Here is a 26,334-nt window from a genome sequence, read left to right as displayed (position 1 = left end):
AATTATTTTGTTGGAGAATAAGAGTTTTTGTAAACAATGAAAGTTCTTTATCTGCTATCACTGTCACATTGTATAACCAAAAAGAAGTAAAATGTGTTACAATACCACTATAGATGACTTCTTTTGGGGCCAATAGATAGCTTAAACTCTCTGCATGTCTAAATTTAGACATGTAAGTTGTCACATTACGAACAACCATATTCGCCGGCAGAAAAGGTATCATTTTGTATGGGAGCTTAGCATTAGAGAAATCTAACACTTCCAAATGTTTCAAGTCATCTGGCTTCACTCCAGTATCATGAATATTGCCTATTGATGTATGTGACGCATTGAAAACAGTTAAGTGTGGAAATTTCTTAGCAACTGCTGTCATGTTTAAATCAGAGACTTGGGACCTGCTGATGTCAATTTCTGTAATGTTTCTTGGCAGAAGCACTTTCACTAAATTGTCGTCGAAAGCGTATGAACCTATGTAATTGTTCCATTTAGAGAGAACAATTTTTTGCAATCCTGGAAGAATATTTGATCTGTTCATTGCTGATTTATATTCTTGTATTGTCAGTCTCCCACATCCAGTGAAATCTAGTGTTCTCACATGGTCCAGTCCAGAAAAAGAGTTTTGAAATACTTCGGGGTACCAAACATGTATATGGAGCTCTTCAAGTGCTTCTAGTCCATTAAAACAATTGTCTTTTTAAAAATACCAAAATTTAATGTGTATGTTGATCTTCAGTAAATTCCAAATTTTGTAATTCGTTCCAGTTTTCTCCAGTAAAAGTTGAAGAATTTAATACAAGAGTGCCAGGTGTTTTTGTATGTAGGTGAAAATTTAATGTTCCTGGTGGAATATCATTTGGGATGCTGTTACATGTGATAGTTACCATGTCAACCTGTCGGCAACTTCCACTCAAAACCTTTTCTCCATTAAGAACAGATAGATAAGATGTCAGCACTGCTAGTAAAATAAAACTCATTGTTTTTGTTTCAAACTTTACAATGTGATCGAACTTTATGACTGTCAGATATAGGAGGTAAAGTTTATAAAGCAAGGCTTAATATAATTTTTATATCTTGGTTTCAAATAGGAAGTTTCATGCTTCAGAAATTAAGCAATTGTATTTGAATTACATGATGCTTCTTTCAGCAAAATTTAATATTGTTCAGATATTAGTTTATTATTCAAAGGCCTTCAATTCTTTACAAGTGTAAACCACCAAATATTCAATAAAAGTTCTGATTACTGTAAAGAATTTAAGGTGGTATCATTTTACCATTACAGGGAGGCATATTTTTATGATTGTCCTGTCCGTCCGTCCGTTCATCTGTACGAGGTTAACCAAATGGGACCGTTTCGTCAAGCATCAATACGCCTTACTAGAATGACTTGACACTAATGCAGATGTAACCTGTGACCATTCCTCATCTTCAGACATCACCTGACCTCAGTTTGACCTTGAACTTGACCTTGTTTTGGACTTAGGTTGCTTTGTATTGACAAGGATGCCACCAGGGGCATCAAGCGTTTATTGAATGCAGCTCCTTGTTTGTTTCTCTGATTCCTCCTGTTGAAAACAAAACATAAAACTACATGAAAACTGTTCAACACAGCAGAGTCAAGCGGCCCTGGCTCTTTTGAGCAATTCATGTGGTTTCAAGGGATTTTTCCTTTATTTTTGCTCATCCCTGAAAGACATTAGACCTTGATTGAACAAATTTGCATGAATGCTGTCGTGTTCATCCTAGAAATTTTAGATAATCCAGTGTTCCAGATAATTTTTTTACCCCATGGGTAATTACCCCCACTTTTCAGAAGATGGGGGTAAATTCAAAATTCCAAACTCGGATAAAGGGTAATTTTAACAATAATTACCGTTACTGTAGAGACAAAGACAGACATTTTAGCCGCACGTCATTGTCCTTTTCAGTAAGTTTTATCCAAGGATACGATTTTTTCCAACTTTCAATGGTAGATTCTGTGACAGCCACATGCGACTTTTTATTTTTTAAAACGGCAGAAATAATGTCTTCGATTATTGGTTGCACCAAGCTCTTAGTCGGTAGAGGTGTTTTAACCACAAAAAACTTATCAATTTTTCTCTGTTTTGGTTCGGAAGCCATGATAAAAAATAATGTGTCTACTTTCGTTTTAATACAACGATCAAACGCTTGATTTTGATAAGTAAATACATAAAATTTCTAGAGCGCCTAGACGACGCAGATGTTCAAGTAGACTAGTTTACGGTTTCTAAGACAGGTAGAACGTTTTAGCGACGTTAATAGTGGTTACCCGTCGCATTGTTTATACGGAAGTAGTGACCAGCTGTTTTCAACATGTTTTCATTTAAAATATAATTAAGGTACGCTTCAAGTTTTAATGTCTTGCGTAAGTTCAAAGTCATGTACGTATAATGTACGCATCAAAATGAAATCATGCGCGTTTTTAGTTGATTTTTATGCGTAAAATACGCCGATACGCAGCTTATCTGGAACACTGTAATCTGATCTTTTTTTATGTATATTAGTTTTCAACTCTCCGTCCATTCGTTCGTTAGTTTGTTCGTTCGTCACAATGTTAACTTTTTGCATGAAGGCACTTTACTCGCAAACCACTGCACCCAGGACCTTCAAACTTCACAAGCTGATAGTACTTATTGAGTGCACAACCCCTACTGATCTTGGGGTCACCAGGTCAAAGGTCATGGTCACAGGGGCCAATGTTAACTTTCTGCATGAAGGCACTTTACTCGCGAACCACTGCACCCAGGACCTTTAAACTTCACTGCTGATAGTACTTATTGAGTTCACCACCCCTACTGACTTTGGGGTCACCAGGTCAATGGTCAAGGTCACAGGGGCTAACGTTAACTTTTTGCATGAAGGCACTTTACACGCGAACCACTGCATCCAGGACCTTCAAACTTCACATGCTGATAGTACTTATTGAGAACACTACCCCTACTGACTTTGGGGTCAAAGGTCAAGGTCACAGGGGCCAACGTTAACTTTTTGCATGAAGGCACTTTACTTGCGAACCACTGTACCCAGGACCTTCAAACTTCACATGCTGATAGTACTTACTGAGTACACGACCACTATTGACTTTAGGGTCACCAGGTCAAAGGTCAAGGCGCTGCGGGGGCAGTTGTCACCATTAGTGACAGCTCTTGTTATTATAGGCAATTTTGAATACCTAACTAATCTACACACTAAGTCTTGCGATACATAAAACAAGTTGTTTTTCAGTTATTAAAACATTGTGAATATATTCAGTTAAAATTCAGAAGTGTAGTGTACAGATTTTTAGCTCACCCAGCCTGCCCGCTTAGCTCAGTAGGGAGAGTGCAGTTCTTGGGGGTCTTAAATTCGAGCCCCGTGTGAGGTGTATGTTCTCTGTGACAATTTGATAAAAGACATTGTGTCTGAAATCATTCATCCTCCACCTCTATGGGGAAGTTGGCAGTTACTTGTGGAGAACAGGTTTGTACTTGCACAGAATCCAGGACCACTGGTTAGGTTAACGTTACACAACTGAAATGCTGTTGAAAAATGGCGTTAAACCCAAAACAAACAAACTGTTCAGAGTAGTAAAAAATGCTGTAGATAAAGATTTACGGCTAATAAAATAGTGGCGTATTTAAATATATTTTGATCAGGATGAGATATTATAATCATAAGGTAGATGGTCCCGTATCCATAGTCCTGCATCCAGCATCAAAATTTTTACCTAAACATCTCCTCCTCTGATATTGCTGGTTAGAATAACATCAGATTTGGTCAGTTGCATCCTAGCATTGACCTCTCAAGTTTTTACAAATGACAGGGCTTGGCCTCTTACGTGTCCATTGTAAAGTCTGTTAGAATTGTAAGTTGGACCCTATTTATAGGCAGCTAGAGCTCAGAATAGAAATACCTTTAAACAAATTCTTCCCATGAATGATTTTATGGATCTTCTTCAAACTTTGTCTATGGTCCTCACCCAACTTTATATCAAATTGGGGAGGAGGTGCAACTTGGCTCATTTTAGGGGAGTTAAAAATTGAAATGCTTTTAAACAAATTCTTTTTCACAAACTACTCAATGTGTCTTCATCATACTTGGTCTATAACCATTTATTAGGTCCATTCCAAAATTAGTTCAGATAGGGACATCTGGTTCCTTTTAGAGGCCACTTAAAAAGCTGAAAATAGAAATTCTTTAAAACAACTTCTTGTTTTGAAGTGCTTGGAGAATCTTCATGAAAGTAGGTCTGTATCTTTTTTTTTTAAGTGCTGTGTTACTTTTCTTCAAATTGGGGTACAAATAAAAGGCCCCTTCTAAAGGCCACTAGAGCTAAAAATTCAAATATCCAATTCTTCAAATGACTTTTCTGTTTAACCACATGACAGATCTTCATTTAACTCGATTGGTAGCAGTTCTGTATAAAGTTGTCTTGTATTTGTTCAAGTGTTCAAACTCAACTTGTTTTATGCACTTTATTTGAAACACAGTTGTAATTATTCATGATTTAGTGTGCCATACATATTATAGTCAAGGTCAAGTTATCATGGTCAGGTGAAGGACTCATGGTCATTATGGCCATCCTGTTTCATAGCCAAGCTGGCTGTCGTTTTTATGCCCCCGAAGGGAGGCATATAGTTTTTGAACCGTCTGTCGGTCTGTCGGTCTGTCAGTCTGTCCGCAATTTTCGTGTCCGGTCCATATCTTTGTCATCGATGGATGGATTTTCAAATAACCTGGCATGAATGTGTACCACAGTAAGACGACGTGTCGCGCGCAAGACCCAGATCCGTAGCTCAAAGGTCAAGGTCACACTTAGACGTTAAAGGATAGTGCATTGATGGGCGTGTCCGGTCCATATCTTTGTCATTGATGGATGGATTTTCAAATAACTTGGCATGAATGTGTACCACAGTAAGATGACGTGTCATGCGCAAGACCCAGGTCCGTAGCTCAAAGGTCAAGGTCACACTTAGACGTTAAAGGATAGTGCATTGATGGGCGTGTCCGGTCCATATCTTTGTCATCCATGGATGGATTTTCAAATAACTTGGCATGAATGTGTACCACAGTAAGACGATATGTCGCGCGCAAAACCCAGGTCCATAGCTCAAAGGTCAAGGTCACACTTAGACGTTAAAGGATAGTGCATTGATGGGCGTGTCCGGTCCATATCTTTGTCATCCATGGATGGATTTTCAAATAACTTGGCATGAATGTGTACCACAGTAAGACGACGTGTCGCGCGCAATACCCAGGTCCGTAGCTCAAAGGTCCTAAACTCTAACATCGGCCATGACTATTCATTCAAAGTGCCATCGGGGGCATGTGTCATCCTATGGAGACAGCTCTTGTTTTAAATATTACTTTCTTTTATTACAGAGATGATATGTTAAGGAGACAGTACTGTGCAGAAGCTAAGGTAATTTATTTATTTGTATAACATATACTGATTATTGTTAAACCTAGAAGTTGTTTTGTAGTATGGTAAAGAGGGTTGGCAGTTCCAAGATCAACACCCTTGAAAAAAAGTCCCGCATCCTTTGTAAAAGAGAGACTTACAGTGACTTATTTAAATTAATAGAGTCAAAGTAACAGGTTTTCTTGTGATTTGGGTGTTTAAAAACTAGATTTCAGCAAGGAAATTTAAAGAAATTTCAACATAAACTGTTAAACAGCATAAGTCTCTTCAGACTTAGTTACTTTTATAGCCCACCAGTTTTGTAGGCAGTATGTGTCTTTACAACATTGGTGTATTTGTGCAACAAAAGAGTGCTTATACAACACAAGTATACATGTGTGCTAGAGCAGCCAGCTGTGACTGATGATCTGACACCAACTTTTGTTCAAAAAAGTCTGTCTTTCGAGAAATCTGTATGTTCAGGCTCAGTATTGTCCATTGTAATTCACCTGGAGGGTAGGAGTTTCGCAAAGCTCCTCTGCATTATTGTGCAGGATATGTAGTATATTCGGCAACCTGTTTTCTTATTCAGTGGCCATCTATCTTACATTGTGACCAATGTAGCCTAATTTTAGTCGTTGGTAACAGGATTAAACATTTATATTGCTCTACCTATTTTTGAGTTGCAAAAGTCAGAGATTAACTCTGCCCAGCCAGGTTGAATAAAATACACAGTACAATATACATGTAAGTCTTGTGATATGGACCTTTACATTTAATTTTATTGCTTAAAAAGTTGAGGTCGAGTTAATGAATATAATGGTGACATTGCTACCTGAAAACTGTCATAAACATTTTTGTGAGACATTTTAAAAGTGTTTTAATAACATGATTTACACATGTTAAGGATCATGTAAACACCTTTGAGACCACCCCTCAGGTAAATTTTCATTTTGGAAGTCATACCCGACAGACCCGTAATATCAATAACATATATATATATACAGAATTGTTCAAAAGGCGTAGAAAATACTTTCTGTAAAGGTCACCTTGTTTGGTAACATGCATTTTATCTGTAACAACACATGTACATTTTTGTACTTCGATTGTCCGCATTCTATTTTGTAGAAAATATCAAACTTCTTTTTCAGACATATTTTTTCTCTTAAGTTTGTTTCTGTTGTGAGTCTAACATATTTATCTAGGTACTCCCGGAAATGAAAACTGATTAACTGATATATTTTCTGAACTATTGCAGTGTTTGGTCATTTTGACAGCTCTACTTTCACTTTCATTTTCCAACTTTTGTTTTTTTTTAAAAATGTACATTTTTTGTAACACTTTCAAAATCCTGGAGTACCAGGAGAAATATGTTAGACACACAATAATCATAAAAGTAATGACAAAATACTTTTGAAAAAGAAGTTTGATATCTTTTACAAAATAGAACATGAACAGTCAAAGTACATGTGAAATAGGACAAAATATGCTGTTCAATAAAATATAACCTGTCTTGAAAGTTTCTTCTACTTATTATGAATAGTTTGGTAAAAATCTATCTTCTTCCCAGGATAAACCAAGGTATATGTGGCATAAAAAAACTAAAATAAAAATTCATCCGAGGGATGGTTTCAAAAGACTTGACAAGAACCTTAACAGAAAACTCAGTAGGAATATTCTTTAAAAGTTTAACAGATTGTAGTACTTAATTTAATTTTAAACTTTTGTCAGGTATACGGTGACCAGATAGCACAATTCGGAGGACCCAATCGGAAAATAACTGTCTTCTTAAATCCTGCTGCCAGTGGAACGTAAGCATTAATTGTAACTCCTTTCGATTTCATGAGACTAAATTTCATGGTTTTGGCCAAGAAGGCTATTTCATGGGGATATGAATTTATGGATTTTAACTGTTGAACATTGAATGAATGGAAATATTACTTTTTGTAAGGATTGAGTTTAATGGATTGACTTAACCTGAAAAATTAGTCTCCAACAAATATTTATTGATTTCACAGTAACAATTTAGGTTTTTTTGTGCTGCTGTTTTCTGCTACATTTTATGAATTTAAGTTGAATGTTTTGAGCAGCTGCTGTTTATGTACAAGAACGTAGACTGTAAACATTTAAACTCTGTGATCACCGAGTACAGGAATTCCAAGAATGTTGTTACTTTGATGTTGAGCAAACTGTGTATTTCTGCCCAGCCTTTTTAAAATTCAGCCCCCCTCATACAAGTATTAGTAAATTTTCATGTTCAGAACAGGAGTTGAGGCTCTGAAATATTTCCATATTCTTTAAATTCCCTGATCATGTAATCTTTCATGATTTAGATTTACAGTAGATCTGTCTGCATTAAAATTGAACGCATATTACAAACTATCTGAATTATTCTTTAGGGAGAGTAAGAAGCTGTTTGAGAAGAATGCTGCTCCAATATTGTATCTAGCAGGACTAGAGGTGAACGTTGTTAAGGTAAGACTTGTGCTGTTGAAAAATGCATTAATTTTTAGCTCACCTGGGTACCTGTTGTTGTCCTGTCAGCAGTTGCTTCAGATCTGTTCTCCTTAACAACATGGTCAATTTCACAGGAATGTTCCTTGGGTGCTTGGGTCCTCTTACAAAGTATGCACAGAAATTAATTCCTTGCTGAACTCTGGTTTCCATCGCAGTTGAAAAGAACATCTTCAAATATCTCATGGTCAGAAACTTTTGGCAAAATGTAATTGAAAACATTAAAGCAGCATGCCTTAAATAATCTTTCTTTCAGATTGAAGTTTGGTCATATTATGAACATTAGAATATGAATTTTTGTTTCTAAAATATTTTAAAACTTCCAAATCAAGAAAAAAATATGACCGCGATGGGAATCGAACCCCGGACCGCTGCGGCAATAAAGACATTTTCATGTCGTCGTAACCAATAGCGCTATAGCTGAAGTAGTGAATGATGACTTCAAACTATAGATATTTATAATCGAGACAGTTTACCTAGAGTAAAAGCATGACGAACGCTTTTCGATTTTCATCGTAAAAAGTAGTTAAAACAGCATATTCTCATGCGTTTCTGTAACATAAAGTTTGTCAGTAATTTTAAGTTTTAAAGCCTTCTTAAGATATATAGCATTTATTTCAAGATATCTAAAAAATATATTTTTGTTGTCGAACGATCTGGAGGCATGCTGCTTTAAAATGGTCTGTTTTTGTTTATGATTAATAAGGAGAATGATGATGATCCTGCTTGTCATTGAAAATTCATCATATCCAGTCATTCTTGTATTCTTGACACAACTAGTAATCTAGAAGGACAAAGTTAAGGGTTTCTCTGCATGACTACATCATTATAAGATTCTTTCACTGGTTATAGGTGCAGATGGGAATTTCCGGCCTCGAGGGAAACCGTTTAGGCGGTAACGAGGTTCCTACCGAGTTACCGACTAAACAGTTACCCGATGGCCGGATATTCCCATCTGCACCAATAACCAGTGACAGAATCTTTTTCTTGCATACAGATATCAAGATATAATAATAAAAATAGTCAGTCGAAGGCTTTCTTTTTAAAACTATTTCTTATAGCATCGTATTTAAACAAAGTGCGGGAAACCAACGTCCGTAAACAGGAAAGACGTCATGACGTTTCAAAGACAAATAACAATGGTTAGTTCCAGTTTTGTTAGCTCACCTGTCACAAAGTGACAAGGTGAGCTTTTGTGATCGCGCGGTGTCCGTCGTCCGTCGTCCGTCCGTGCGTGCGTGCGTCCGTAAACTTTTGCTTGTGACCACTCTAGAGGTCACATTTTTCATGGGATCTTTATGAAAGTTGGTCAGAATGTTCATCTTGATGATATCTAGGTCAAGTTCGAAACTGGGTCACGTGCCGTCAAAAACTAGGTCAGTAGGTCTAAAAATAGAAAAACCTTGTGACCTCTCTAGAGGCCATATATTTCACAAGATCTTCATGAAAATTAGTCAGAATGTTCACCTTGATGATATCTAGGTCAGGTTCGAAACTGGGTCACGTGCCTTCAAAAACTAGGTCAGTAGGTCTAAAAATAGAAAAACCTTGTGACCTCTCTAGAGGCCATATATTTCACAAGATCTTCATGAAAATTGGTCAGAACGTTCACCTTGATGATATCTAGGTCAAATTTGAAACTGGGTCACGTGCCGTCAAAAACTAGGTCAGTAGGTCAAATAATAGAAAAACCTTGTGACCTCTCTAAAGGCCAAATTTTTATGGGATCTGTATGAAAGTTGGTCTAAATGTTCATCTTTATGATATCTAGGTCAAGTTCGAAACTGGGTCATGTGCGGTCAAAAACTAGGTCAGTAGGTCTAAAAATAGAAAAACCTTGTGACCTCTCTAGAGGCCATATATTTCATGAGATCTTCATGAAAATTGGTCAGAATGTTCACCTTGATGATATCTAGGTCAAGTTTGAAAGTGGATCACATGCCTTCAAAAACTAGGTCAGAAGGTCAAATAATAGAAAAACCTTGTGACCTCTCTAGAGGCCATATTTTTCATGGGATCTGTATGAAAGCTGGTCTGAATGTTCATCTTGATGATATCTAGATCAAGTTCGAAAGTGGGTCACGTGCCATCAAAAACTAGGTCAGTAGGTCAAATAATAGAAAAACCTTGTGACCTCTCTAAAGGCCATATTTTTCATGGGATCTGTATGAAAATTGGTCTGAATGTTCATCTTGATGATATCTAGTTCAAGTTCGAAACAGGGTCATGTGCGGTCAAAAACTAGGTCAGTAGGTCTAAAAATAGAAAAACCTTGTGACCTCTCTAGAGGCCATACTTTTGAATGGATCTCCATAAAAATTTGTCAGAATGTTCACCTTGATGATATCTAGGTCAAGTTTGATACTGGGTCACATGCCATAAAAAACTAGGTCAGTAGGTCAAATAATAAAAAAACCTTGTGACCTCTCTAGAGGCCATATCTTTCATGAGATCTTCATGAAAATTAGTGAGAATGTTCACCTTGATGATATCTAGGTCAAGTTCAAAACAGGGTCACGTACCTTCGAAAACTAGGTCAATAGGTCAAAGAATAGAAAAACCTTGTGACCTCTCTAGAGACCATATTTTTCAATGGATCTTCATGAAAATTGGTCAGAATTTTTATCTTGATAATATCTAGGTCAAGTTCAAAACTGGGTCACATGAGCTCATAACTAGGTCAGTAGGTCAAATAATAGAAAAAACGACGTCATACTCAAAACTGGGTCATGTGGGAAGAGGTGAGCGATTCAGGACCATCATGGTCCTCTTGTTTGATCAGTTGCAGCGTAACGTTATGAATTTTTGATGAAATAACATGTTTTGAATCGAGAAATATACTATCAGAAACAAAGAGGAATTGTCAAGGTATTGGATTTTTATTCCGTTTTTCGAAATAAAATATAAATAACTACATCAATCTTACACCGGGGTGTAAGATGGATTTTTCCAACACCGGTAAAAATACTTGAAATCCCTGTCTGGTATGCAAGAAATTTTCTTCTGCAGTGTTCTTGTTTTGTTTTTTGTTTTGTTTTCAAAATAAAACAGTAATATAATATGCTTGATTTTTATGCCCCCAAAGGGAGCAGGGCCCACACTGGGCTGAAAAAAGTTGGAGCCACCTTTTTTCTCGGGAACGGTAGGGAGGGTGCTGGAGAGGTTTCCCTTCTCGCGGCGCGTTGAAAATTTTTGTTACTTCCCATAAGCAAATGGTGATATTCTAGCTATATAGGGGGACTTTTGAATGAAAGTGGGTATACCTCTAAAGCAAGTTTTGTATTTTAAAATGTTGTTGGATGTTTGAAGCAACCTGTCTGAAATATTTTTCCATTACAGCTTCTTTTTGTTGTGGGCCTACTATGTAAATGCATGGCCCGGGGGCTGTGTTTTTGGTGCTCTGTGCTTCCGAGAAATCTACCCTGATACAGGATTATATATGTATACATTTCAAATCCATTCCTAACTTTTAAAGACATTCAAAAAACTTGGCAAACACCTTTACTAATTACTTACTAAGACCACAGACACGGGTCCAGTGTATTTTTTTTTAATATAAAAAAATAACCCTTTTTCACACAAATATGCTTTCTATGTTAGTCAAATGAAAAAAAAAAATGATGAAAAAAAATTCGGTGACAGTGTCGTGTATGATACTGTGACCGGATTTTTTGTCATCATTTTTTTTTTCATTTGACTAACATATAAAAACAGCCTTTTTTTTGTAAATTTGGGGAAGGGTAGCAGGTCCCTTTTGGAGGGGAAATTTACGTCGCGAGATCATTGTTTGGAGGAATATATTTGCTGAAAAGTTGTTAAAATCAGGACTGAAAATCAAAACTAATTTCATTTTTTTTGCATGGGGAATTTTTGGCCAAGGTGGGGAAAAAGTATACTTTTTAGACTGGGGAATGGGGCCGAATTTCGGCCCTAAAATCAGCATAAAAAAGGCCTGAAAAAGTACATTTGTGTGAAAAAAAAGGATTTTTATATTAAACAAAAAATACACTGGACCCGTGCCTGTGACTAAGATACTGTCTGATGGTGGCGACAACGTTAAAAAATTCATCAAACCATTCATTATTTTGCCGATTTATTTATTAATTATTTGATCCATGGAAATTAAAGGCATCAATCGTTTAATCTACGACAACAAAACAAAAAGATTATTACCCGGTAATCGGTTGCTAATCGATTGCAAATTGCATCTTCTCGCGTGTCAAGATGTTTATTACACATTGTTATATGTAAAGTAAACGCAGACTGGGTAGTACTATTCCGAAATAAGTTAATTTTATAAGGTAAAATTATCGGAACCAGTCAACTGTTTTTTTAACATAATTTCTCTGAGGTTACGATTTAGAACGTCTGAAACAAAATGGCGGTCCAAATTACGAACATTTTTTCATTTTCGCCACTCGCGATTTTTCTTCGCCACTTTCATCGCAGATTCGCCAAATGGCTCGAGTGGCGAACGACAGCGTGGGCCCTGAGGGAGGCATATTAGTTTTCAACTGTCCGTCCGTTCGTTCGTTCGTTAGTCACAACGTTAACTTTTTGCATGAAGGCATTTTACTCATGAACCGCTGCACCCAGGACCTTTAGTTCTATAAATAAACGTCGGACTTCAATATTTTACGATTTTGACATTTCATATAGTCCGACGTTTTATCGAAAGTATGAATTTCCCGGTAGAGCTTTCCGCAAAAGTTCTTGCGGAAGGTTTTACAAGTTCACGGTAGAAGTGACTTGAAAGCGATAGCTAAATACCAACAACGGACAAAGAAACCTAATTTACACATCCATTGAACATACTGTCTTACTGAAGTTACTGAAGATCAGTACGCACTTTGAAAATGAAATTTACATCCATTCACTTCCACAACACAACACGAACTGTCAAATCTTCTTTATTATAAAGATTAATTTTAGACGAAAAAATATTCTCACGGTCGGATTTGAAAAAAAATGCGGCCCGTTACTAACGTATTGTCTATGTAGTATGCATATGTTTATAGTCGATGGGTGTAATCAGCATTTATTGGTTGTAATTTTATTAAAAGTTACTTAAATTAATTGTAAAGTCCTATCAAAACAGTTTAAAAGGCTAGTCCACATGCGTTCGGCGGTACCCATGCGTTAAATAATGGCCGCAGATTTTTACAAGTGTCGTAGGCTAAACGTATTTGTTTTCGTCTAAGCATGTATAATTGATTCTATATATTTATTCGGTGTTGTATTGTTCGTGATATTTCAATAAATTACGCTAGAAGTTTCTGTGAAATGCGCCGGGGAAGTGATTGGTGATGCAGTTTTAGTTACGGTAAACCAATGTTTCACGTGTTTGAGAGTTTTCCTACATTACACTTCAATAAAATAAAGTCGTAATCTGTGCTATGCAAATGGCTGACATTCGATTAAACTTGACACAGGGACATGTTGAACGTCCAAATATTAAAAGGCGCCCTGTGCAAGTTTAATGTTATTGAACTACCAGGACCTTCAGACTTCACTTGCTGATAGTACTTATTGAGTACACGACCCCTACTGACTTTGGGGTCACCAGGTCAAAGGTCAAGGTCACAGGGGCCAACGTTAACTTTTTGCATGAAGGCACTTTACTTGCAAACCACTGCACCCACGACCTTCAAACTTCATGTGCTGATAGTACTTAATGAGTACACGACCCCTACTGACTTTGGGGTCACCAGGTCAAAGGTCAAGGTCACAGGGGCCAACGTTAACTTTTTGCATGAAGGCACTTTACTTGCAAACCACTGCACCCAGGACCTTCAAACTTCACATGCTGATAGTACTTGTTTAGTACACGACCCCTACTGACTTTGGGGTCACCAGGTTAAAGGTCATGGTCACAGGGGCCAATGTTAACTTTTTGCATGAAGGCACTTTACTTGCGAACCACTGCACCCAGGACCTTCAAACTTCACATGCTAATAGTACTTACTGAGTACACGACCCCTTTTGACTTTGGGGTCTCCAGGTCAAAGGTCAAGGTCACCAGGTCAAAGGTCAAGGTGCTGCGGGGGCATTTGTCACCATTAGTGACAGCTCTTGTTTTCTAGCCTTATTATAAAAAAATATACCTAGAGTAAATGTTCATAGAATTCTATGATAAAAAGTTTAAAAAGTTTTGTTCTGTTAATTTAATGAAACTTCTCATAGTTGTAAATAACATGATCAAATAAGATTGTGGTTGTTTTTGCCAGTGATTTAATATTAGATCTACAAATGTAAGTGTGATTTTATCACACTAATTGAGATTGTTTTTCATGTTAGCATGTTAGCATTTATATGATATTGAATACTATTGCCCCTATTACCTTATCTTAAGTTGCATGATTAATGTTTATGTTAGCATGACTAGGATTTGTTTTATATTATCTGTTTAAATGACAATATGTCATGACTTCTGGTGTGCAGAATAACTTATTTATATTTGTATTTTGCAAAAAGCTTTTGAGACAATTTTACAAGTCTGTTGAGAGAATTTCTGATAGGAAAAGCTATCTGTTGTTTTGCAGTTATACATGTATACATCACTATCATACATGTATACATGTTTTCCTTTCAGACAGAGTATGATGGTCAGATCAAGGAGTTTTTCAAGCTTTTAGAAAGAAAACATGTGGACGGGGTTGTCGTTGCCGGGGGTAACGGATCTCTCCTGGAGGTACTGTATTATACATGTGCCATATGTTTAAACCCTTACGTTAATTGTATGATCTCATTGTGTCAAAATATTCTGCCTGACAGTGTTCTGATTTCAATACTTTTGCTATATTGTGAGACTTATCCTCATTTTTACTTCAAATAACACTACATGTAGTTTTTGTCAAAAATGTGGACCTCTTAAAATAGTTATGTCTCCCCCATAAATTCTTGTCCGGCTTTCGCAGGTCAAACTGCTGGCTGGATTTCGACGAAACTTCACAGGGCTTGAGTGATCAGCATTATGCCTAGTTATGCCTATTGCCGACACATTCTGCTTGGCTGCACAAAATGGCTGCCAGAGCTGAAAATAGAAAAATCTTGTCCGGCTTTCACAGGTCAAACAGATTTTGATGAAACTTCATAGGAGTGATCAATACCAAAGCTAGTTATGCATATCGCCAACACGTTCTGCTTCGCTGCACAAAATGGCCACCAAAGCTAAAGGTTAACATAGGGGGGAGACTTATGTTTTTGTGGCAAAAACATCTTCTAGTTTCTTTTGTAATTGTTTGGGTTAGATGTCACATCAGCAACAATAGTCATATTAGATATCTTCCATCTTTGCCTTTGTCACATTATAGCAGTGTAAGGGTGAAATGTTGTACTACGATAATGTTTTACTGTGATATAAACACATGTGTTGCATGCTAGGATTACATGTTTATTACTATGACATCAACACAGTTGTCACATGCAAGGATGAAATGCTTTTTACTACAACATCAAAGCAAATGTCATGCAATGGTTTAAGATCACAGTATGTTTGCTATGCAAATGTCGTATGCAATGGTTTAAGATCACAGTATGTTTGCTGGAGAAGTGGTTAAATACAGGTATATATTTTCAGGTTGTTACTGGTATGATGAGGAAGGAGGACAAGGTTTGTAAACAGTAAAATCCTTTGGTAGCATAGAATGCAACCTTGCATATTAATAGCAGACCTGGTTTGATTGAGTCTGTTCATGAGAGGTAATGTGGAATGTGCAGTACCCGTCATGCTTATAGCAGTGGCTTTAGCAGAATTGTACTATATAGATATTGAGTGAACTCCATGATCCCAAAGGACCAGAAAATATAACAACTCTGAAATTCACTTTAAAATTTGGTGGTTTTCTAACGTACAGTTAGCAGACAGATATCAAATATTTACTAAAAGCAGACAAGTTGTCAGACAAAGCTCTAATAATCTGTTTTCACTTTGTAAAAAGTCAGTAAGGTAAAAAAAAAAGGGAATAAAAAATGTAATGAAGTCTGTAAACTTTATAAAATTGTTTACATAACATCTTCAGACAGGCATCAAATTGTGCTACAAACATGACTTCATGACTTGTAATATTGATGTATGTAAGTCATTCTGCCAAAACTGTAATTGATTATTTTTGACACAGAATGCAACATTATGAGGTACTTTTTATAATGAAATGAAATTCTAATAGAATGTTTAATTGTAGGAGTTTCGACAGAAGGTTCCAGTTGGTGTTATACCAACAGGAAAGACAAATAAGTTTGCTACATTCTTCTTTGGTTCTGATAAACAGAAAGTCAGGTTAGTATTTAGGCCAGCTTGCTTCTTTTGTTCTGATAAATGGAAAGTCGCGTTAATATTTAGGCCAGGTGAATACTATTTTATCATACAGAAGCAAAAGTAATTACTTTATTCAGTGTTACCAGTGTTCAGTTCTACATGTTTTCTTCATATTTCACAAGTTACAAAATATGCTTGAAACATTCATCTATAGCTGAAAAAGTAAGCAAATATTTTCCATAAAATGAGTCCATTAAAACGTTCTAAACTGTGGGTATGTTTCGTTGAAACTTGCTTACTATACCCCCACAAAACGAAGTTTGGGGGGTATATAGGAGTGAGCTTGGCAGTCGGTTGGTTGGTCGGTCCGTTGGTTTTTGTGGTTTCCAGATGATAACTCATGAAAGGCTTGACTGATTTGAATAATTTTTAGTACACAGGTGTAACATCAGAAAATACAGGTCAAGTTCGAATTTGGGGTCAATAGGTCAAGGTCACAGTGACCCTGAACAGTTAAACGGTTTCCGGATGATAACTTGAGAACGCTTGGGCCTATGATCATATATATTGGTACACAGGTGTAACATCATGAAATACAGGTCAGATTCGACTTTGGGGTCTGTAGGTCAAAGGTCAAGGTCACAGTGACTCAGAACAGTTAAATGGTTTCCGGATGATAACTTGAGAACACTTGGGCCTAGGATCATAAATTTTGTACACAGGTGTAACATGATTAAATACAGGTCATGTTCGCCTTTGAGGTCAGTAGGTCAATGGTCAAGGTCACAATAACATGAACAGTCAAACGGTTTCCGGATGATAACTTGAGAACATTTGGGCCTAGGATCATGAAAATTGATAGCGAGGTTGGTTATAACCAGCAGATGACCCCTAATGATTTTGAGGTCAGCAGGTCACAGGTCAAGGTCACAGTGACCCGTAACACTTAAACGTTTTTCAGACAACTTCACAATGCTTGGGACTAGGATCACGAAATTTAATACAGAGGTTGGTCATGACCAGCAGATGACCCATAATTATTTTGCGTTCCAAAGGTCAAAGGTCATTTAAACCTTTTCCGGACAATAACTTGAGAACGCTTGGGCTGAGGATCATAAAACTTTAAAGGGAGGTTGATCATGACCAGCAGATGACCTCTATTGATTTTGAGGTCAGTAGGTCAAAGGTCAAGCAAGTTCAGCTTTGACATTGGCTTAGTTCTGTGACAAGGCCATATTGTGGGGGTATAATTCGTCACTCCTGTGACAACTCTAGTTATTATTAAAATATTACAGAAGGATGTTAGATTCTGCCATGGCAGTTGTCAAAGGTGCTACACAAAAGATAGATGTTATCAAAATACAGGTATATTTTTAAAGTTTCAGACTTTACCATGCCATATTCAACTATGTCTTAAAGATACCTATAAGTGAGAAGGGACTTGTCTAGTCAGCTTTCTGACATAAGCTTTAGGCATTACAGGGGCTATGTTAACCAGTGCTAAGTTTAAACTGCTAGAATTTCGTTTTGTTTTGTTGTGTCATTTCAAATTTAATGTTAAATTAGCACAGATTATAATTGAACTTTGCATGAATGTTCAATCTGCAGTCACAGACAGCTCATCAGTAGAACCTGGCTTTGAACAGTTATAATTATGTAACTCAGTATTTTCTGCTATTAAGTGTTAAATTAATATGTTGCTGAATACAGACCAGTATTTTACATGACAGTTGTTTAATTTATCTTTAATTTATCTCTTCCTATGCATTAGTTTCTTAATGAGAAAGTTTTTAGCTCCACTATTCAGAGAATAGGGGTGCTATTCTACTCGCCCCAGCATCGGTGTCGTAGTTGGCTTCGGCATGAGCTTCCGTCGATAAAGTTTTTCGGCAACCTTTGTTTTTCTTTGTTACTATTGCTTATATCTTACTGTAACTTCACATTAACATTGTTAAACATAACGTAATTTTCAAACAAAGTATGTGCAGGGGCTGGGCCCATTATACCCTAGGTCAAGGTCACCAAGGTGTTATACTTGGAATTATTTTCATGTTAAATTTTCACTTGAAAGCTTCGTTTATAGATATATCTTTAGTACTTTTCAAAGATAATGACTTGAAATTGAAAAATATTTTTTATGCCCCCAGCATCTACTGATGCAGGAGGCATATTTTTATGATTGTCCTGTCTGTCCGTCTGTTCGTTCATCCGTACGAGGTTAACCAAATGGGACCGTTTCGTCTAGCATCATTACCCCTTACTAGAATGACTTGATACTAATGCAAATGTAACCTGTGACCATTCCACATCTTCAGACATCACCTGACTTCAGTTTGACCTTGACCTTGACCTCATTTTGGACTTAGGTTGCTTTAAATGGTCCATCTCTTAGTTAACCAAGTGGGATCGTTTCGTCTAGCATCAATACCCCTGACAAAAAATGAATTGATACTAATACAGATGTAAACTGTGACCATTCCTCATCTTCAAACATCACCTGACCTCAGTTTGACCATGACCATGACCTCCTTTTGGACTTGGGTGCAAAATCTATCGACACGAATGCCACTGGGGGCATCAAGCGTTTATTGAATGCAGCTCCTTGTTTTATAATCATCATCTGCATGTGTTGTTACAATCACAATAAGTCTAATTGAATTTTTGACAGAATTATGCCCCTTTTATACTTAAAGTTTTTTGGCAATCTTCACTTTCTGGATGTAACTTCAGTACAGTATAATTAAAACATAAATTCATTTTACTGTCAAAGTGCGGAATAGTGGAGCGAGCTGTTTTTACGGACAGCTCTAGTTATGTACTGTCAGAGAACAGGCTGGTACAAATCCTAGATGTAACAGGATTAGGCTAATAGTTTATATAGTTTGTTGAACCAAGTGAGGAGGAAAGTAGTTAAGAAATGTATTTGATTTAATTATAAGTTTACAAATATGTATTTTTGATGTCTATATTTTTGCTCAGGGAGAGGATGGAAGGTCAACATTTGCCCTGTGTAGTTTGGAGATGGGTGGTTACAGAGATGCAAAAGAGAAAACATCGAAGTATGTACTAAATATGAGTTTGAGAGTGCAGGAAGTTTATTGTATAGAAAATTCATAATGGTTTTCTGTTGTGACACTCCCACGGACTGTGTCACGCCATCTGTTATACACCGTTTCTTGTGTCTTTTTTATGATCTCTATAGAAGTCTACATAGCAGAGTGGTTACAGTAGCTGGATGCAGATATAGAATCACTTGTTCCTTCATACTGCTGCAATTCTAGACATGCTTGTGGTTTAAAACGAATGTGTTAGCTAGTAGAAGGTTGGTGGTTTATCCAGTGGTCTGCCTTTTCTTTAAGTAATGTCCAGAGGCACCTGAGTTTTTCCTCAAAGGTTCGGGCTGTAAAGTTGATATAATTAAAAAAAAATGATTACTGTCATATTTCTTTATTATTTTGATTTCAAAGTTCTGTTAAGTTTATGTCATTGGAAAGAAAAAATGCAGAAATAATTTGAGCCACACCATGAGAAAACCAGCATACTGTGTTTGCGACTAGCATGGAGCCAGACCAGCCTGTGCATCCGTGCAGTCTGGTCAGGATCCATGCTGTTTGCTTTCAAAGCCTGTTGCAATTAGAGAAACCGTTAACGAACAACATGGATCCTGACTAGACTGCGCGGTTGCGCAGGCAGGTCTGAATCCATGCTGGTCACAAACACACTATGTTGGTTTTCTCATGGTGTAGCTCATTTGTTATACTACGTGACCAGAAGGTAACTAAAAAGATATTGGCTTCAAATATGGCTGATAGAAAGGTGAAGACATGACGATGGGCAGAGCTCCCACATTACCCTCCGTGCCACCTCATCCACCCCCACAACCTGTAAAAAGTGTTTTATGTTTCAGTTTCATGTGCCATAGTGTCTACATCACTGCTAATCTGGCATGAACATTCAGCAATGCTTTTAAACTTGCCACTGATTTTGTTTTCTCCAGGTATTGGTATCTAGGCCCACTAAAGCACAGATTTACCTACCTTTGGTTTACGGTGAGGAGCTGGCCACCTTCAGTTAGAGGTACATTGGAATATATGGAGGCCAAAGATACAGATGTGCCAAAACAAAAAGAAAAGAAGGAAGAACCACAGAAACAACAAGAAAGCTGGATGACCAGTCTGCTGTATATGATAACTGGGTCAAGGAAACCGGTCCAGAGTAAGCTAAACTTATACTTGATTTTATTCATGAACTCAATTTGATTACCCGTCGTCATTGGTTAGTGCACTTTTTTCACAGGTAATCTCCAGATGAAGCTTAACCCTTATCATGCTGGACACAACTGATTCTTCCTTTGTGGCCAGTGTAGGTCATGATCAGTCTGCACATCCATGCAGTCTGATCATGATCTGCACACTTCGCCATTTAGTAAGTATCTTTTAACAGTTACTTGCGGAAAATAGGTTTGTACAGGTACAGAATCTAAGAACATTGGTTAGGTTAACTGCCTGCCATAACATAACTGAAATACTGTTGATAAAACAGCGTTAAACCAAAAACAAACAAACTAAATCTTCAGTTATTATATATAAATGAAGTCTTGTTTTGATATTCTGTCTTGTTGAAACGATATTAATATTATTGGAGATGTCAGCATCTTAATTTTCTATTTGCAATGTTGTTGGTGAATTTTCAAAGGCCTCATTTAGTATATTTAGCTGTGTTTGATAAACTCAAATTAATGAAGAGATACCTTTGCTTATTCAGATTAGATAATTAAATAAACAATTTAATGGGCAGCAAATTCTTGCACAGTTTGAATAGAAGATGTGTTACTCATTCTGTTAATCTTTGACCACCCACAAACCGGGACCATTTTGTGTTAAGTTTGAAAGCCCTAGATAACAAACATTAGAATTAAATTGTAAGGACAGAGGAATGTATTAGGTTAGCAATTTTACTCACTTTGCTCCCCTTTGAAGAAGTAGGGGTATATTGTTTGGTCAGTCTTTCAGTATTTTGGTTGGTATGTCTCTTGGTCCATAGACCAATCCGTTTCCGGATGATAACTCAAGAACCCTTTGACCTTGGATCATAAAAATTGAGAGGGAGGTTGGTCATGACAAGCAGATGACCCCTATCGATTGTGAGGTCAGCAGGTCAAACTCAAGATCAAGTACCTGGAACAGTGTTAAGTTTCCAGATGTACTCAAGAACCTTGGGTCTAGATCATGAAGTGATAGGAGGTGAATGACAAGCATACCCTATTGATTTGAGGTATGTTCAAGGTCAAGGTCACAGTGACAACAGTTAAACGTTTCGGAGATAGCGAAGACGCTTGGGCCTAGGTCATGAAATTGATAGAGGTATAGTTATGCAGAGACGACCCATAGTATTTAAAGTCAAGTCACAGTGACCAGAACAGTTTAATGTTTTCCAGATAGAAACTCAAGAATGCTGGGCTAGATCATGAAAATTGAAGAAGGTTGATATGGACCAGCAATGACCCCTATAATTGAGGTCAGTAGGTCAGAGTCAAGGTCACATGACTCGGACAGTTAACAGCTTCCATACGATAACTTGAAATTTATACTAGGATCACGACTTAATAGGAGTTAGTATGACCTGAGATAACCTTTGATATGTGTCAGTTTGTCAAAGTCAAGTCACAGTGACCAGCACAATGAACCGTTTCTGGTGATAACATTGAAAATGCTAATTAGATCATAAATTAAAGTAAGTTGTCGTGACAATGCAGATACCCTATTGTTTATGTCGTAGTAGTCAAAGTCAAGGCCACAGTGACCAAAGTATAACACATCTGCGGACGTTAACTCCAGAATGCTTGGGCATAGGATCACGAAACTTTATAGGGAGGTCATGACCGGCAGACAACACTTATTGATTTGGGAGGTCTATTGGTCAAGGTCAAAGTCACATTGACCAACAAGAACTTTTGTTTACAGTGTTTGGACAAATTATTCTTTTGTGCATACGATGCATCAATTTCATGTTCTACGAGTCTGTTAAAAGATGTGTTATTAAATAATGCACCTTCAGTTCCTCAGAGAACACACTTATTAAGTACTATCAGATTTCAGTTTTCATTTTGATGTGAATTAACCTATGCATGAGTTACATACCAGATTTTCAAGAAATTATCCACAGTAACTGCAAATTTAACATTAGACTCTGACGCATGTTTTCTTAAGTTTTGAAAACAATGCAGGTACAAAATCAGCTGAACATCTTTGCTAAATGAATCTACATGTTTTTTCAGTCAGTAAATTAGATTAACGCACTGCCAATTGAATAATGCTAGAATTTTAACATATGCAGGTCAAATTTTTTCAAGCAAGACATGGTAGGAAAAATATGAGAATGAAGGTTAAAACAAGATCAAACAGTTGAGCTTAAAGCTCAAATTTCGATAAACAGACAGTAAACAAAATAAAAAATGAGTGTAATTTGAGCTAGACTGGATAAACGAGTAGTAATTTTACAATCATTAAAAACAGTTTTATTTAGGTCAAACATTAAACATACAGTAATATGGGTAGAACGAAGCTCTATTGTTATGATAGTCACTAACCTTAGCGTTTAATGGAACCAACGTTAAGAAAAATAGTGGCTGAAATTTACCCATTGACTAAAACATCCCGCTGCTGCTTGGGCTGTCGATGTGTTTGGTGCATAAATGGACAAATGCAACAATGATCACAAGTATCACATATACAGATGACAACCTTAAATAACGGAATCACTGACTATACGGACTTGTACCTGTTAAAACTTTAGTGCAGTGCTAAAAACTGACTAAACTTGTCTATACATTTGACGATGTATTCTACAGTGGATGTGACAGAAAAATGATATAAGATCGTATTTTTGTTCAGCACGCAGACTCAACGTGCTTCTTGGTGGACCATTATTCACGTCCATTATTTTCAGTTCTGCTTTCTTGTAGTTATCGTCATTTAACGACGTACATCTATTGTAGTCATAGAGTCAGGCCTGAATGAGTCCACGGACAGAAGGATGCGAACACAATTACAGAATACAGAATGCTACAAACCATACCAGCGCATTGCAACGTACACTAATGGTACAACTTTGCTGATGGTGACGTTCCAGATTTTAGCATGCTCAAAACTTCCCACAGTATGGAAGAACGACAAGGACGCAGTCCCATTAGAAAGAAAAAGAAATGCTGGATGCACAGATTGAAAATTTTATTATACGTTGGACGTCTATTTACGCTACCCATGAGTAGATGACCATTACAAAAAGCCAGTCGACAGAAAATAAAGAAACACTCTTTTTACTCAATTGAAAACAATCAGTAAAGAACACTGGGTAAAGACTTACATTATGTGAAAAGATTAGTATTATATTAAATTTACATCGATTGCAAAGCTTAAAGAAGAGACAAGGGTAGGACAGAATATGCTAGCAGAGCTTAACAAGTGAACAAGGTGAGTAAGCTTCATGAAAAACAGTCAGACTAAATAAGACAGCATGGTGTATTAACTTCATAAAGCAGACCATTTAAATAAAAATAAGACAAAACTACACAGCTAAAACTTCAACATGACTGTAAGCTGGGAGTTGAATGTGATAAGTTACTCACATTTAAATGAAATAAATTGGAGGGGGAAAAAAGATAGGGGTTTGTACCAGCTAAATTATCCTTAGAACCGTAAAATCGAAGCAGTGAATTACCGGTACATAAAGCACAGATTTTAAAATATCCAACTATCTTTCGCTGTTAAACATATTTTATCTTCAGATATTTACATCCTGATCAGATGTATTGAAGTTTACTAAATATACAACTTACTTGGGAATGTAGAAGTAGGTTCTTAATTAAATGTCATGCAGTAACAGTCAAGTATTAAAAAAAAAAGAAAACTTCCTTGTTTTAATGGTAGTACACATTTGAGCTGCACCATGAGAAAACCAACATAGTGGCATTGCGACCAGCATAAATCCAGACCAGCCTGCACATCCGTGCAGTCTGGTCTGGATCCATGCTGTTCACTAACTGTTTCTCTGATTGCAATAGGCTTTGAAAGCGAACAGCATGGATCCTGACTTGATTGCGCAGATGCGCAGGATAGTCTGGATTCATGCTGGTCGCAAAGCCACTATGTTGATTTTCTCATGGCGTTGCTCATTTATACAAATATACATGTATTGTGTACTGTTTTAAATTATTGCATAGTACTGATAATATAGACTAGTCCATCATTTATTCTTTGCTTACATAAACAATAATAATTTTTGTAATAATAGTTCGTATTTTTAAATACGAAATTTTGATAAAGTACAAAGTATGACATAATTTAGTTTGGTATTAATACAACAGATAAATTGATAAAATGGCAATGTTTGTGCTGGTAAATTCAAAATTGGTATAAAGAGTACTTGCACAAGGATAGAAACACCAGGTTAAAATCTGAATGTTGAATTGAAAGAATATTTGATCTTACTGGACATGAATATTTGCCAGAAGTATTCTTTACATTTGAGCTTGTGATTCATGCATGTTATTAAGTATAAACCAACAGTTGTTGTATTTGTCCATTATGCCTGGATAGAATGATTTTGAACTGAAACGTACATATTTCCTGTTGTAGACAATGAAGGGTGTACAGATGGGCCTTGGACCTGAGGAGATAGCTAAGTCTGATTTCATTACAGAGGGGTATGCATGATCTTTGTATTTCGTCAATAATCATGTTTTTTGGAGTGCATGAGATGCAGGACTCCCTGACAGTTGCTGGACGTTAACAAATACTCAGTACTGTAATGCTGTGTTTGTGATATAAATTATCTTTATGTAGCCTTAGTTAGTATATTTTATTATCCGTTACCTGGTACACATTTACATGGAAAGCTGAAACTTAGCTTGTAGGTGGCTGTATTGTATGTGTGGCTACATTGTTTGGATGTGACTTTTGCTGCGGATTTTTATCCCGGTTTTGAATGAATGTTTAATTTGTATTTCAAAGCATTTCTTTATATTTCAAATGAATTTTTAGTTTGTCTGATTTTTGAAAAAAAAAAAAATTCCACGAGGTATTGACACTTGTCGGCGTTCATCGAAATTTTTGTTTATGTCCGCCTTCTCTGAAAAACTGTAAGAGCTACAGCTTTGAAAGTTTGCACCACACTTGTTTATCATCATTAGATGACTCTTTATGCCAAGAAATGTAACTCTGATATGCATTTTGTCAAAATTATGGCCCTTTTTAATACTTAGAAAATTTGGGTTTCATAGTTAATTCATTTGTTTATATCCACCTTTTCTCAAAAACTAAAAAAGCTACAGCTTTGAAACTGTGCACACTACTTTATCATCAGTAGATGACTATGTTTGGCCAAGAACCATAACCCTAACCTGCATTTTTTCAGAATTATGGTACTTAGAACTGAACTGTAACTCATTTCTTACATACTGTCCAGCACTTTCAGACAAGCAATGGCACCAGTAGGCAGCACTCTTGTTGTTACTTATGATCTTACTCTGCATATATGTCCAGCCTAATTTTGCAGCAGATCAATATGTATTATAGCTCATGTAAACAGTTCAGCTAATTTATTTATTTGTTTACATATATTTGAAATTCTGTAAAAGCCAACGTTAAGTCTGACTTCAAAATGTACAATATTTGCAGATGGAAAAGACTTCAAGATCCTGTTTGGTCAGTAGGCAGTGATGCAAATCAACAAACCCTTTGTAGAAAGGTGAAATTTACACCAAAAGTCAAAAAGGTAAGTTAATACAGAACACATTTTCAAAGACTCAAGTTCATATTTTAGCTCAAAAGGGAAGAGCACAGATCTCAGGGTCTTGAGTGCGACCCCCGGGCGGGGTGTGTTCTCCATGACAATTTGATACAGGACATTGTGTCTGACATCATTTGTTCTCCACCTCTGATTCATGTGGAGAAGTTGGCAGTTATATGTGTAGAACAGGTTTGTACTGGTACAGAATCCAGGAACCAGTTAGGTTAACTGCCCAACGTTACATACTGTTGAAAAATGGCATTAAACCCAAAACAGTTCATACTTACAAAATTTCAGTAAGTTGTAATGACAGAATGCTGATATACTTTTAAATCAATATTTCCTATATTTTATCAAATTTTCTTCACATTTCTTT

General features: G+C 36.7%; 1 protein-coding gene across 1 annotated transcript in view; it reads left to right on the top strand.

Annotated features, from left to right (window-relative positions):
* LOC123556833 (acylglycerol kinase, mitochondrial-like) overlaps window positions 1-26,334 on the top strand; it is a 47,805-nt gene that overhangs the window by 18,806 nt on the left and 2,665 nt on the right. The window contains exons 2-13 of the mRNA XM_053544519.1: window positions 5,380-5,419; window positions 7,130-7,209; window positions 7,798-7,873; window positions 14,505-14,603; window positions 15,492-15,524; window positions 16,096-16,190; window positions 17,465-17,534; window positions 19,149-19,228; window positions 20,167-20,384; window positions 23,167-23,327; window positions 24,806-24,873; window positions 25,847-25,943. Of these exons, the coding sequence (XP_053400494.1) occupies window positions 5,380-5,419; window positions 7,130-7,209; window positions 7,798-7,873; window positions 14,505-14,603; window positions 15,492-15,524; window positions 16,096-16,190; window positions 17,465-17,534; window positions 19,149-19,228; window positions 20,167-20,384; window positions 23,167-23,327; window positions 24,806-24,873; window positions 25,847-25,943 (1,117 nt within the window). The remainder of the gene's footprint in view (window positions 1-5,379; window positions 5,420-7,129; window positions 7,210-7,797; window positions 7,874-14,504; window positions 14,604-15,491; window positions 15,525-16,095; window positions 16,191-17,464; window positions 17,535-19,148; window positions 19,229-20,166; window positions 20,385-23,166; window positions 23,328-24,805; window positions 24,874-25,846; window positions 25,944-26,334) is intronic.

Source organism: Mercenaria mercenaria, chromosome 5 (assembly GCF_021730395.1).
Source record: "Mercenaria mercenaria strain notata chromosome 5, MADL_Memer_1, whole genome shotgun sequence".
NCBI lineage: Eukaryota > Metazoa > Mollusca > Bivalvia > Venerida > Veneridae > Mercenaria > Mercenaria mercenaria.
This window is presented reverse-complemented; position numbering and strand designations above follow the sequence as displayed.